The 13,986-nt window shown below is 61.4% G+C and overlaps 3 protein-coding genes across 3 annotated transcripts in view; all 3 read right to left on the bottom strand.

Moving 5' to 3' along the window:
• Positions 1 to 6: 6 nt before the first annotated feature.
• LOC108508497 (histone H2A.V) lies at positions 7 to 4,515 on the bottom strand. Its single transcript, XM_017837323.1, has 5 exons — positions 4,427 to 4,515; positions 1,404 to 1,481; positions 589 to 702; positions 390 to 519; positions 7 to 152 (listed from the first exon to the last, which is right to left on the bottom strand). Exons 1-5 carry the CDS (start codon positions 4,427 to 4,429, stop codon positions 106 to 108), a joined length of 372 nt encoding a protein of 123 aa, XP_017692812.1. The 5' UTR covers positions 4,430 to 4,515; the 3' UTR covers positions 7 to 105.
• A 2,179-nt stretch (positions 4,516 to 6,694) lies between these two features.
• On the bottom strand, positions 6,695 to 11,655 carry PURB (purine rich element binding protein B). Its single transcript, XM_017837304.1, has one exon. The coding sequence runs from the start codon at positions 11,653 to 11,655 to the stop codon at positions 10,642 to 10,644; it is 1,014 nt and encodes a 337-aa protein (XP_017692793.1). The 3' UTR covers positions 6,695 to 10,641.
• A 1,748-nt stretch (positions 11,656 to 13,403) lies between these two features.
• The window catches only part of LOC108508472 (cytochrome c oxidase subunit 5B, mitochondrial), a 2,506-nt gene continuing 1,923 nt past the window's right edge, over positions 13,404 to 13,986 (bottom strand). Inside the window, exon 3 of the mRNA XM_017837279.1 lies at positions 13,404 to 13,799. Within this exon, the coding sequence (XP_017692768.1) occupies positions 13,489 to 13,799 (311 nt within the window). The 3' untranslated portion in view covers positions 13,404 to 13,488. The remainder of the gene's footprint in view (positions 13,800 to 13,986) is intronic.

Genomic DNA, 13,986 nt, shown 5'->3' on the forward strand with positions numbered 1-13,986 from the left:
ATGTTCTTCCTTTCAACTATTCCTTAAAAAAAGTTTCCTGGCATCCCCAAGGTGTTGCTGTGCCCAGGTCGGTACGATGACGGGGGATCCGGCACCGCGCTCCCCTTACCCCTTCTTTCCAATCAGGGACTTGTGGATGTGGGGGATGACACCTGTGGAGAGAAGGGGAGAATTCCCATCAGGAATTGCAGAATTCCCAAGAAACTGCAAGAACTCCTCAATTCCCAGCAGAGTTTTGGGATAACAGTGTGAATGGTGAGCGGATCCCCCCCTACCCAGTGTGGATCCAGGGAAGCATGGAGCCAGTGGAATTACCCCCACTGCCAAACTCCTGTTTGTTTTCCCACGTAATTCCCACTGAAGGACAGAAAGGAGGGAAGGAGCCCCACCTCCACCGGCGATGGTGGCTTTGATCAGGGAGTCCAACTCCTCATCACCGCGGATCGCCAGCTGCAGGTGCCGGGGTGTGATCCGCTTCACCTTGAGGTCCTTGGAAGCGTTCCCGGCCAGCTCCAGCACCTGTGGGACAGCAGGAAGAGGTGGGAATGCCGGGGGGAGGGGTGCTGGCCCCGGGGAGGGGGGTCCTACCTCGGCGGTCAGGTACTCCAGGATGGCCGCGCTGTACACGGCCGCCGTGGCCCCCACGCGCCCGTGGCTGGTGGTCCGAGTCTTCAGGTGCCTGTGGATGCGGCCGACAGGGAACTGGGGGGCGGCAATTAACAACCTCGTTAACACCTACAGCCCCCTATGATTTGGGCCCAAGAGACACCCCACCCTGCCTGCCTGGAGCAACTTGACATGATCCTCCCCAAACAGAGGATTTGTCATTACCCGAATTAATTATTCACTATTGTCTAATATATATAATGTATTTATATTGATTATTGTATTTATATATATTTAATTATATAATGTAACACACATTCTATTTGGGCCCGGGAAACTCCCCATCCTGCCTGACTGTGGCTTCCAGGAGCAACCCAACACGATCCTCCCCAAATAGAGGATTTAACTGCCATTACCAAGTTTATTTATTTATTACTAACCCACATAATATGTATATTAATGTTATAACACACTGTATTGTTATGATATACTAATATATTATCATATTGCAATAATATAACAAGATGTAACCTTACAGAACATTAAATAATGTAATTGTGCCTTATTTATAATTAATAATTATAGTTAATATTTAATAATTACAATCATTAATTCTCCCAATTAATCCTCCCACCCTCTCTGTCTCACCCAAGAGCAAACCCCCTCTCCCCTCCACAAGCCCAGGGCTCCTCGTCGCTCCATAATCCCCCAAATCCCACAATATTCAGCTTTCACCTCAAACCAAAGGGTTTGGGCCCCCCAGAATTCCCGCTTCCAGACGATTCCCTGTGCCATACCTGCAGGCCTGCTCTCTGGGAGCGTGACACGGCCTTGGCCTTGGCCTTGCCGCTGTCCTTGCCCGCCTTGCCGCCAGCCTGGGGGAGAAAGGCCGCATTAATTAATCTAATTAATCCCTGAATCCAAACAATCTCGTTAATTCTAAGCCAGAGGGACCTGCAGCAGGATAATCCAGCAGCTCCCTGGCAACTCGAGGCTTCTCCAACTGCCTGGATCCAAAGGGGCAAGGGGGGTTTTGAGGAGCAGCAGCTGCTCCTTCCCCCAAGTGTCCCAGTCCCGTGATTTTCCAGAAAATGCCAAATGGGGGGAAAGCATCCCAAAATCCCCATTGTTGACCGTTTTTTTCCAGCAGTTGTGAGCCTATTTTTATTTAAGATTCAATTTCTCCACGTGCTGACACAGGGTGTGGGGCAGGACACTGTTCCAGTAGGTGGGAATGTGAATCCTGTGGGATTCAGAGGTAACTCCCTTCCTGCTCCAGGGTGGGAAATCATGTGGGAGCCCCAGAAATCCCCCATTTAATGAAAATCGTGTTTGGGGGGTGGAAATGCCAAAGCCAAGAGTTTGGGAGTCACTCAGGAACAAGGTTTGCCGGGCTCTCCCATCCGCCCTCAGGAAATCCATGGATTGCAGGGACATGGGAAGACTCTGTGACATCACTGATCACTAATGAGAGCTGCTCCTAATGAAGGTGGGAGCTGCAGGAGGGCAGAGGGAGCTGCACCTTCCACGGGGAGCACGTCAGCACCCCCAAATCTGCTCTAGGTAAGAAAAAACAGGAAAAATAATCCCCCGTGTCAGGTTTTCAAGCCCCCAGAGAGCCAAGAACCCATAGCAGAGGGAGAGCAGAGCCTGAAAACACACTGGATACTCGTAATCCCTGTTTTTACAGCACATATTGATCCCACAACCCCCATCCCCCCTAAAAAGGAGGAGTTTTGGCTCATGGTGAGGGAGCTGAAAGGACCCAGAGATCCCAGGAGAGTGAGTGGAGCTCGTTAATCCTCAAAACAAGATGCTGGTTAACCTGGGAATGTCCAAGATCTGCATCCCAGCCCAGCTAGGTGGGAGTTAACACCTCTTCCAGCTCAAACATTGGGAAAAAAATAATCACGAGCAGGAATTAATTAATCCCGAGGTGATTAAACGAGTGGCGGGCGCGGGGTGAGGCTGGGGGGGATCTGGCTCCAGGAATGCTGGGATCCAGTTGTGGGAATGCTGGCCCCTGGCAAACCCCTCTGTGTCCTGGCACTTGGGACAGGAGGGCCTTCAGGGATGACTCAGAAAAACAGGGAAGCACCAGGAGTTACTTTTATACAGAGAAAACATCACTCCATAAAACTGCAAAACCCAGGGACGGGGATTTGGGGGGAGAGGGGGGGGATTTGGGTGGATTTGGAGAGAGAGGGAGGATTTGGGGGGAGAGAGGGGGGATTTAGGGGAGGGAAGGAGGAGGCAAGGGGGATTTAGGGATATTCCCTTGCTCTAGGAATAAAACACAGCTCTGGGAAAAGCACTGGCTGTTCCCACTGAGGGCTTTTATCAGCCAGCTGTGAACTTTCCCACTTCTCCGTCAGGTTTTCCATCTGGGAGCCACCTGCCTGGCGGATCTTTACGGGGGATGGGGCGTTGACTAAAAACCGGGAAGAAAAGGTCGCCGCCGAAATCCCGAGGTTTGTCCCGGTTTTCCCCAACCCTCCGCGGGGTTGGCAGAGGGAACACACGAGGTTCCGGCTGCCCCCGGGGCTCCCGGACTCCTCTCTCCTGAGGAGGGAATTCCGAGGATTCCTTCCTCCTCCTCCTCAGGAACTGGGGCTCCCGGGGGCTGAGACAATCCCTGCGTCGCGTCTGTCCCTCCTTCCCACCCCAGCCCCTCACTGGGAGCACATTCCCGTGCCAAACCCTCCCTGGATTTGACCCGCTGGACCAAGCAAACCACTTTTTTTTCTTCCTTCTTCTTGTTGCTTCAAACAGCAACTTTTTATCTCGTGCCGCACATCCCAGATATCCCCGAGCACAAGTTCTCGGCAGCGGGAGTTGTATAATCCGACGGTGTTTCCATGTAAACGCCGCGGGATCAGGGCCTTTCTCGCCCACACCGGAACCCCCGCGGATCCACAGAACTCCCCCACACGCCCTGGGGATCCACAGACCTCTCACAGAGCCACGGAACCCCCTCTGGGGATCCCCAGAACCCCCTAAATCCCCCTGCAGATCCACAGAAAACGCCTGGGGGTTTACAGGACCCATCCAACGCCCCTTCCCCCTCAGACCCCAAACTCCTATGGGGATCCACAGGACCTCCCAAACCCCCTGTGAATCCACAGAATTGCCCCGCGGATCTACGGAACCCCCCAAAACCTCTGCGGGGGCCCACAGAACATCTTACAGAATCACCGAACCCCCAAAAGGACTCCCAGAACCCCCCGAATCCCCCCGTAAAGCCACAGAAACCCCCGCGCGGATCCGCGGAGCCCCGGGTCCCCTGTAAGCGCACGGAACCCCGAAGGCCCCCACAGACCCTCAGAACCCCCCAAACCACGCTGCAGGTGCGCGGAACCTCTCAAACCCTCCGGAACCCCATCCGCCCGCTTCCCCCGGTGACAGCGTCACCCCCGCTCCCGCCGGGGTCACACGAATGGGGCACCGGGGGGGACGAAACCCCGTTTGCCTCCCCCTCGGGCCCGGCCCTTCCCTCTGGAAGCGCGTTGGGATCTCTCCGAGATCCCGGGGGAGGCGTGGAACCGTTGACAGAGGCCGCTCGGGGCCCTCGCTTGACATTTCCCCCCCAGTGACCGACACAAACCGCGGTAACGGCGGACACGGAGCCGCTCTGACAGCGCCGGAAGGACACCGGATTTAGGGGGCCCGACCACCTCTCTCCCCACAGGCCGGCCCCCGGGACAGCGCCGGGCCGGGCCCAAGGTCATGGAGCGCGGCCCGGGCTGACAGCGGCAGCCGAGGCCGTGCTGCCCTGGCCCCCCCTGACCCCCCCGCGGCCCCGAGACCCCCCCACCCTCACCATGGTGCCGCCGCCGCCGTCCGAGTCCCGGAACCGCCGCCGCGCCCGACCCGCCTCAGGAGCCGCCAGACAATGACCCGCCCGGGCGGGGGCGGCGGGCCGCGCCGCGCCCGCACCAATCAGCGCCTCTAATACTAGTTTGAATATGCAGCCGCCACCAATAGGAGCGAGGCTTCTTTGCCCCGTCCCCGGCTGGCTCCGCCCCGTGGCTCGTTTAACGGCTGTGTTGCTTTTTGCACACGGCACGCAGGCGGGGTGAGGGGGGGCGGGGCATGCGCGCGCCGGTGACGTCACCTCCCGGCTAATGAAAACGGCAGACACTGCGATGGGAGGCGGGGTCAAGGGGACGGACATCTGCGGAAGCCAATGAAAGGCGGGCAGGGGTTTCCCGCCCATTCCGAGGCCCCGCCCCAACTGTGTTTGTGTGAGGGGAGCGGGGGGGTGGGGGGTGGACGCGGGTGTCGCTCAGAGAAGAAGGAAGGGGGGGAGGGGGGGCATTGGTTCCCCCGGTACCGGTGGGGCCAGGATGGTCTCACCCACAGACGGTCCCTCCGAGCCGGGGGCTCTGCTCCCGACAGGGCCCGGCCCTGCGTGAGGCCATGGGAGCCGCCGGCGGGAGGGGAGTCCGCCCGGGGACACCGCGGCCCAGCGGTGCCTCTGACCCTCCTCTGTGTTTTCCACATCCATCCTGGTGCTGCCCCGTAGGGTGAGGGAGAAGGGCAGCGGCAGGGAGGTAACACGGACCCCGGAGCACCCTGGGGACTCGGGAGGACCCCGAGAGGCCGAAGGCATAGTCAGTGCTGAGAGCAGGGATCAAAATGTGATCAAAGCCCCCGGACCGCCCTGTAGGTGCGGGTTTTAAAAGCAAACGTGTCACGGGAAATAAATTTCTCACACCCGAGCCCGTTTCGGCGTCAAAAGGAACCTGACGGTGTGACGAGGTGGGTTTATAAATGGAATGGGGGATTCCCGAGCCAGGGTCCTGCCGGGCAGGGCCGGGAGCCCGGGGCCCCCCCCCGGGACGGGCCCTGTCCCCCGGATGCCTCGGTTCGCCCCCAGCTCCGGGCAGGGGTGGGGGGCACTGTCCCCGCTGCAGCTGCCGGGGGGGCTCAAGGGGTCCTCCAGACCCCTGGCCTGCCCCCGGCTGCTCCACGGCCGGAGCAGGAGGAGGAGGAGGACAACGAAGGCACCTGTCGCTGTCACTGTCGCCCCCGGGGCGCCTGGTTCAGGCTCCCTCTGGCACCGGGCAGGGCTCGGAGGGCCCCGCGCAGCCCCCACCCCTCGCTGCAGCTGCCGGGAGGGCTCAGGGGGGCCCCTAGCCCCCCATCCCGCAGCTGCTCCCGGTACCCCCGAGGGGGGCAACACCGCTTGCAGCTGCCCCGGGCAGCAACTGCCTCGGCCCGGGGATCCCTTGGGCTGCCCCGGGGCCTCCGCCGCAGTCCCAGGGCCCCCCGACCCCCGGCTCCACCCGGAGCAGCTGTGGGGGGGGCCCCGGGATGGGGCCGGAGCAGCTGCTCCGCTCGGCCCCGGGGGGCTCGGAGCAGGGAGGGGCCGCGGGGGGAGCGGGGGTCGCGCCGGGCCCCGGTGACGGTGACAGTGACGGCGGTGGCGGCTCATGCGCAGGCGGGTCCCCGCGTGTCCTCAGATGAGCCCGAGCCCGCAGGGAGCCGCAGCGCGGGGGGCGGGGGCTGCGGCACCCACGGCAGGGCACGGAGGGGACACGGGGTAGCACATACACACCTGACACACACTGCACGCAGCCGTGAGAGCGGCACAGAAGCCTTACCCCCCGTACGCACACCCTGTGCCCGTGCCCGCCTCAGCCGTGACGCACACCCCCCACGCCTGTGCCACGCCAGACCCACCCAGCCTCACACCTGCCCACACCGGGCAGCTGTGTGGTGGCACATGTGCCCTACACACAGCTGACACACCCCACACAGTCGTGTGGTGGTACACGCACCTTACCTTACACACCCCACACAGCCCTGTGATGGTGCACACCCTTGACACACACCTGAACACGCCAAACCTCCTCCCTCCCTTCCCATGCCGGTCCCTCACACCTTCCAGCCCCCCCCCGCCCTGCTTGGGGACACCCCTCAGGACAAGGTGGGGGACCCCACGTGCCCTGTCTGTGCCACCTCACACCCTCACACCACCCCACAACGTCCCCACAACACTCCAGGGTGATCACCCGCCCCTCACCCCAACGGTGGCACCAGCTACCCCTCCCTGACCCCCCCAAGGAGCGAGCCAGGCCCAGGCTGGTTTTTCATTCACTTTTCCGCATACTTTATTTGTTACAAACATACAATTCTTTAAATATAGACTGTAAAACTCCATTTGCAAAAATCTGCTACGTCAGGAGTGCTCGGAGCAGGAGGAGTTCGTCGCGTCGGCCTCGTCTGCGCTAGTGGTAACACCCAGGACCTGCCTCCGGCCCCCAGAGCCGCCCCCCGGCCGCAGGGAAAGGACACGGGGGCCCCGACCCCCCGGCCCCCCTGGCCGCCTAAAGTGCAGGTTTGCTTTAGTTTTTGTTTTTCTTTCATTAAAAAAATAACAGGAATAAAACTTTCTTTTTTTTTTTCTTTTTCTTCTTCTCTTTTCGGCAAAGGGACATTGGGGCGAGCACTCAGGGAGGGAGGCGGCGCTCCTGGGGGATCTGCTGCTCGGAGGGGGATCCAGCACTCAGGGGATCCAGCTCTCCAAGGAGGATCCGGGACTCAGAGGAGGATCCAGCGCTCCAAGGATCCAGTTCTCAGAGGATCAAACTCTCTGAGGAGGATCCAGCTTGAAGAGAAGGGTCTGACACCTGGAGGATCCAACTCTCAGAGGATCCAACTTGGAGGAGGATCCAATGCCGGAAGGAGGATCCAACACTCAGTGGAGAGCTGGTGCTTAGAGGATCCAGCTCTTGGAGGATCCAGCCATCAGAGGATCCAACTCTTGGAGCATCTGGCTCTTGGAGGAGGATCCAGGTCCCAGAGGAGAATCTGGTTCTTGGAAGATCTGGCTCTTGGAGGAGGATCCAGTGCTCCCCCACTGACGTTTGTCCAATCTCCTGGCCCGTTCTTTGCCCCAGATGTGCCGGGGGAGCTGCCCGTGCCGGACCCGCTCTCAGCCGCTGCTCCAAGGCTGGAGCCCCCCAGGCCACTGTTCTGGGGCCTCGACCCTGTGGGCTCTGGGCCGTCCTGCCCGGATCCAGGCTGTCCCACCGACACCCAACCCTAGCTCCGGCACCACTGGCTCAACCGGCTCCAGGAGCCGATGAGGGCGACGGCCTCGCCCTGCAGGAACACCCGGGAGCATCCACGGAGCCGCCTGGGATTTCCCACTGGGAGGACCTGCCGAGCTCCCTGGGGCGTCACCCCACGTACCCCCAGGGCTCCCTCAGCTGCTTTTTTTTTTTTTATCTTTTCCAGTTTTTTGCGATTTTTTTCCACTTTTTGCTTTTTTACAAGAGAGGCTGGCAAGGGGTTGGGGTTGGTTTGTCACCAACTCAAGGAGCCGCCACTGGCACGGCCCCACCTATCCCATCCCCTGCCGCCCACAAATCGCCTGGAAACGAGGCAGGAGAATCCCGATTTTCTTCCATATTTTTTAGGACAAAAGGAATTGAAGCTGTTTGAACTTCCCCTGGAGGTGCTGCTGGCCCCAGGCCTGGCCATTTGGGGCATTTCTAGCGGGTTTTGGGGCACTGGACAGGATTCCCAACTTTCTGTCTGTACAGCCATCGTCACGCTCTCCCTCGGCCCTTCTGGGGCAACAAAGCTGGAAGTACCAGGAATTTGGGATATTTTTTCCCCCCCACTTGTGGTTTAAAAATAATAAAAAAAGCAATTTGCCCGTTTTCTACACAATTCAACCCAAACCCAACCAACTCTGATCTATGTACACACGGCCATGTCTATACACACAGAGGTGGGAACAGGGGCCCAGGGGAGATGCCGGCACTGTCCTGCTTTCCTGGGAAATACCCACCGGCTCCTGGGGGGCTCCAAGAGAGAAAAAAAACCCAAACTGCCCCAAGCCCCCTCCCCCGCAGCCCCCCCGGGCCGCCGCTCCCCTCAAACCCCCTTTTCCCCCAATTTTATCTCATTTTGGCTGGTTTTTCCGCTGTCTTCCCCCGACGCTCTCTGCTCTTCCCACCCAAATGGAGCTGCGGGAGGTTGTGTCCATGGATCCAGCGCTTCTCCGGCTGGGAAAGGCTCCCGGAGCCGACGCCAGGAGCTGCTTTTTTGGGTTTATTATCAGATTTTGGTGGTTTTGCCTTTTTTTTTGTTTTTTTTCTCTTCCATGTATTTCTAGCCAGCTCCCTAGAGCTGGGCCGGGCCGGCAGCGACTCCGCCGCTCTCCCGACATAGAAATAAGGCTAAATCACCGCAATTCAGCCAAAAGAAAGAAAAACCAAAGGAATATATATATATTTTTTTTATATATATATATATATATCATCCTCTTCAAAAATAAAAGGAGAGGTCCCGCGGCCGGACGCCGGTGAGTCCCGCGGAGCCGGGAGCGTTTTTTTTTCCCCCCAAATCCGTTGTCGCCGTTGTGGTTTCTGGATTTTCTCCGTGGCAAAGAACACAGGACCAGGAGGATGGGTGGATACAGCAGGAATTCACCGGAAAGAGCTGCCTGAGGGTACAAAATACAGTACGGACACGTCGGCCACCGAGGAAGGACTATTGCTCCCACGTGAGTGAGGGATCCGGGTCCTTTGCGACGGAGAAGGCTTTAAAAACAGGATAAATGGAAGAAACTCGCTTTAAAAATCCCTTTAAAAAGAGCAACGGCGGCGGGAGCAGCAGGACAGGGCCGGAGCCGGACGGACGGATGGACCCCCAGGGGTCTGCGGCTGTTCCTCACTTCCCAATAAATACGGAGAGAGGGAGATGCCGGATCCGTGGTAATAAATTAAGGAGGCAGCTGAGCGAGCTCCCAAAAATGGATCAAAAGCAAAAAAAAAAAAAAGTCCTAAAAGTGGCGAAACCGTTGGAGGAGAAGAAGAGGCAAAACTTTGGAATGAGAGTGATGGAGTTCAGAGTTCTGGGAAAATGGGGTGAAAAAGTGGAATTCTGGACAGGGCAGGACTGAGCCGAGGGAGCGAAAAAGAATTTAAAAAAAGACTGTTTGAGAGTGGAAAAATGTGTTTAATAGGAGGTGGCTGGAGGGACCGGGCGGCGCCAGGGCCGGGCCCGGGGGGGGGGCAAAAAAAGACAAAAAGAGGCAAAAAATAACAATAACCCCCCTAAAACCACCCCCAAGGGGCCGAGGCCGGGCGCGGCCACGGGTTTGGGGCCGGAAAATCCAATTTGGGTGAAGCCAAGGGGCGGATTCCGGCGGGTCCCGGTGAATCGGGGCCGGAGGCGCCTTATTTGGAGAGAAGGGGAAGATGTTTCGCCCCGTCGAGCTTTTCCTTGTGCTTTGTGTCGGCGCCTCCCCCTTCCCGGCGGGAAAAGGGAGGTGGGGGGGGGAACGGTCTGAAATCGGCAAAACCGAGGAGATCTTCCCTAATTGTCAGAGAGCCGCAGCTCCGCGCCGGCTCGGGGCAGGTTCCAGTTCGGGTGCCCGGAGTTTGCAGTTTGCATCCCAAAAAACCGACAAAAAAAAAAAAAACAACGTGGAAAGAGGAGAAAAAGGAGGGAAAAAAAAAAAAAAGAGAATGAAGGAAAAATCACAAGCCGAGGGAACGGCCGTTGGTCCAAGGTGCCCCTGCTGCCCCCCGGCGCCGCGGCTGCCCCCCGGCTCCGGGGCCCTCGGTGCTGGTTTCAATGGGGGGCATTGGGAGGAGAGGGGGCTGCGGGTCAGCCCCTGTCCCTCCCCAAAGCAGCGAGTCTTGGGGGGCCCACGGCGGGGACAGAGCAGGGGGAGGAGCCGCGGGCAGCGGTGCGGTCGGGCCGGTTTCTCTCTCCGGTGGCTGCAGGAGGGGGGGCTCGGGGGTGTTTCGGAGACCCCCGCGCCCCACCACTGCCGGGGGGGGCTCGGGGACCCTTCATCCCGTTGCTGGGAGCGGGGGCATAGGGGAGTTTGGGGTCCCCTTCACCCTGTCGCTGGGAGGGGGGTGGGCTCGGGGACCCCTTTGCCCCATTGCTGTTTTGGGGGAGGAGACTCGGGGGTTTGGGAACCCCTCTGCCCCGTCACTGGGAGGGGGGATCGGGGGGCCCCTCTGCCCCGGGGCTCGGGGGGTCGAGGGCTGGGTGGGGGTCGGCTCAGTCGTCGTCCACGTCGTCGCCGTCAGAGTCGTCGCCGGCTCCGCTGCCGCTGCCGGGCCCGGGGGGGCCGGCGCGCCGATCGTAGAGCTTGTCCCGCTGGCGCTCCTGGATGTCGCGCATCTCCTCGGCGTAGCGGCAGAAGGCGCCGCCGAACTTGGCCCAGGCCTTGTAGGGGACGGTGATGGCGTTGCGGTAGGACGGCTTCACCTCGCTGACCCGCAGGAACACGCCGTACTTGTTGCAGCCCACGTCGAAGAAGAAGCGCTTGGAGTCCACGGTGATGGACGTGCCCTCGGGCAGCTCCCCGTAGAGCCCCCCGCCGCCCGGGCCGCCGCCGCCGGGGCCGCCCAGCTCGTCCTCCTCGCCGCCGTAGTCGTCGATGAGCTTGGCCAGCGCGTCGCGGAACTCGATAAGGCCCTGGGCGGGCAGCGCGATGGTCTGGCCGCTCTGCAGCCCCGGGGGGCCCCCCGCGAACCCCCCCGGGCCGCCGGGGCCGCGGTTCACGGTCTGGCGGATGCGCAGGAAGCGCCCGCGCTGGTTCTCCTTCAGGTCCAGGTAGTACTTGCGGTTCTCCCGCACCAGGAACTCGCTCTTGAGGGCGCGGCGGGGCCCGGCGCCGTCCTCGCCCGGCGGCCCCGCGGCCTGGGCGAGCTGCTCGGGGCTGGACGGGCCCAGCTGCGCGTAGTGCTCGATGAAGTCGCCCAGGTAGTCGCGGAACTCGACGGCCACCGACATGGAGAGGGTCAGGCGGCTCTTGTTGCCGCCCGCGCCCACCTCGGCGATCTTGAGGAAGCGGCCCTTGGCGTTCTGCTTCACGTCCAGGTAGAAGCGCTTGTTCTGGATGTCCAGCCGCTTGGACGCCAGCTCCTGCGTCTCCTGTTCGGGGCCGGCCGCGCCGCCGCCGCCGCCGGGCCCCGCCGCGGGCCCGGCCCCCCCCGCCCCGCCACGGGCGGCCCCGAACCCGCCGCCGCCGCCGCCGCCGCGCTCGCTGCCGCTGTCCCCGTCCGCCATCTTGTCCGCCCGCCCCGCGCGCCGCCCGCTTCCGGCCCCGCTGCGACACCGCCGATGACGTCACCGCCGCACCGCCGCCGTCACGTGCGCGGGGGGGGGGCAAGGGGGGAAGAGCCCCGCCCGCCGCGTCCCCGCGCGCCCCCGGCAGGCCCCGCCCCCCGCTGTCAGTCATGGCCGCCTGCGGCCCCCATTGGTCAGTGAGACCCCGCCCCCGAGGCCCCGCCCCCGAGTTTCTTTGATCACAAAGCCCCGCCCCCCCGCTGTCAGTCACGGCCAGCACGGCCCCGATTGGTCGGTGATCCCCGAAGCCCCGCCCCGCAGCACCTGCCCCTCCCCACTCCCTCAGTCGCAGGCTCCCGCCCGTCCCTGCTTGTCAGTCATGGCCGCCGCCGGCCCCCATTGGTCAGAGAGGCACAGAGCACCGCCCCGGCATAGCCCCGCCTCCCACCGCTTCATTGAGCATAAACCCCGCCCTCCAGCTGTCAGTCACGGCCACCACAAGCCCCCATTGGTAAATGAGATCGAGGGCTCCTCCCCCGTCAACCCCGCCCCACCACCTCTCCACTCGAGTTCCATTGAGTGCACAGCCCGGCCCCCCCGGCTGTCCCTCACAGCTAGCCCAGCTCCCCATTGGCTGAGGCCTAAAGCCGCACCCCCTGGCTGTCAGTCAGGGCTTCCAGCAGCACCGATTGGTTGGTGAGCCCCAAGACCCGCCCTCCCCTCCCAGCACAGTCCCATAAATTGCAGGTTCCCACCCACTCCTGCTGTCAATCACAGCCTCCACCAGCTCCTATTGTCAGTGAGGCTGGAGCCCCGCCCCACCAGGCATGCCCCACCCCTGGCTGTCAGTCATGGCCACCACAGTCCCCATCAGCTGGTGGGGATCAGAGCCCCTCCCCCCGGGGGTGCATGACATCATGACCACCCAGTCTGACATCATTGGTGACATCAGCAGCACAAGGGACACGCTGGGGATCCGGCAGCCTCTAGGTCCTCCCTGGGCCTCCCAGGCCCCCTAAGTGGGGCTGGGAAGGTACAACCTGACCCCCCACCCTGGGGATGTGTGATACAAGGGCAGAGCTGCAGCATCCAGATCCTGTGGGGGCCTGCTGAGGGACTTCCAGGGACCCCCCAGGATCTGCTGAGAACCTCTGGGGAACTCAAGGGACCCACTGGGGACCTTATGGGATCCTTCATGGACTTACTGGGGCCTCCTGGGATCTCATGAGAACCTTCAGGGACTCCCAGGGGTGTTGTGGAGCCTCCCAGGTGCCCTCAGAGATGCCAGGGCAGGACCAGCCCCCAGGGCTCCCCCAGTGTCCCCAGGAGGCTCCCGCCCAATGGGGTGTCACCCCTGGGGCAGGTGACGCCCCCCAAGGATGTGTCCAGCTGTGCCTCTCCCATGTGAACAGAGAGACCCCCCACAGAGGCATCTGGGGGGACACTTGTGTGTGGGAGGGCTAAGAGGGTAACCCAGCCCCCTCTGGGGTCTTCTTTTGGGGTGGGTGATCCCCCAGGCTGGGCAGGGAGGCCCAAAATAGTACCCCTGAGACCCCCCAGCAGCTGCACCCCAGCTGCCCCTCAAATCCCAGCACCCCCCAGGGAAGAGGGACAGTGAAAGTGGGTCCCTCAACAACCCCCCTCCCACAGTCCCAGGTCACTCACAGCGGCACCCTCAAGGCCTGGCCTGGCTCCACACAGCAGTTGCCCCCCCTCCCCACCCTGCTGCCCCCCCAGCACACACAGAGTCAGAGTCTCCCCACCATCTCTTTATCGTGGGCTCAGGTGCAGGGGGGGATCAGCAGGGCCCCGGGGGGCGTCCCACAGCCCCCCTCAGTGGGGCAGCTCATGGGGGATCAGTTTGTAGTGGGCCCCACAGGAGGGGCAGCGCTGGGCCTCGCCCTGGTGCAGCCAGAACCAAACCACGCAGCTGTTGTCCTCCTCACCTGGGGACAGGGACAGAGTGGGACAGGGCATGGACACAGGGACAGGAATGGGGCCCGGGAACAGAGACAGAAATGTGGGAACAGGGCATGGACACAGACAGGACAGACACGTGGACATGGGAACAAGGATGGACATGTGGACACAGGGACAGGATGGACACACAGACCAGAGGGACACACAGACAGCAGGGTCACTCACTCACAGACACACAGACAGGAGGGACACACAGACAGGGTCGCTCACAGACACACGGACAGGACAAACACACGGACAGGGTCACTCACAGACACACGGACAGGACAAACACACGGACAGGGTCACTCACAGACACACGGACAGGACAAACACACGGACAGGGTCACTCACAGACACACGGACAGGACA

This window comes from Lepidothrix coronata, unplaced genomic scaffold (assembly GCF_001604755.1).
Source record: "Lepidothrix coronata isolate B3197 unplaced genomic scaffold, Lepidothrix_coronata-1.0 Scaffold301, whole genome shotgun sequence".
NCBI classification, from domain to species: domain Eukaryota; kingdom Metazoa; phylum Chordata; class Aves; order Passeriformes; family Pipridae; genus Lepidothrix; species Lepidothrix coronata.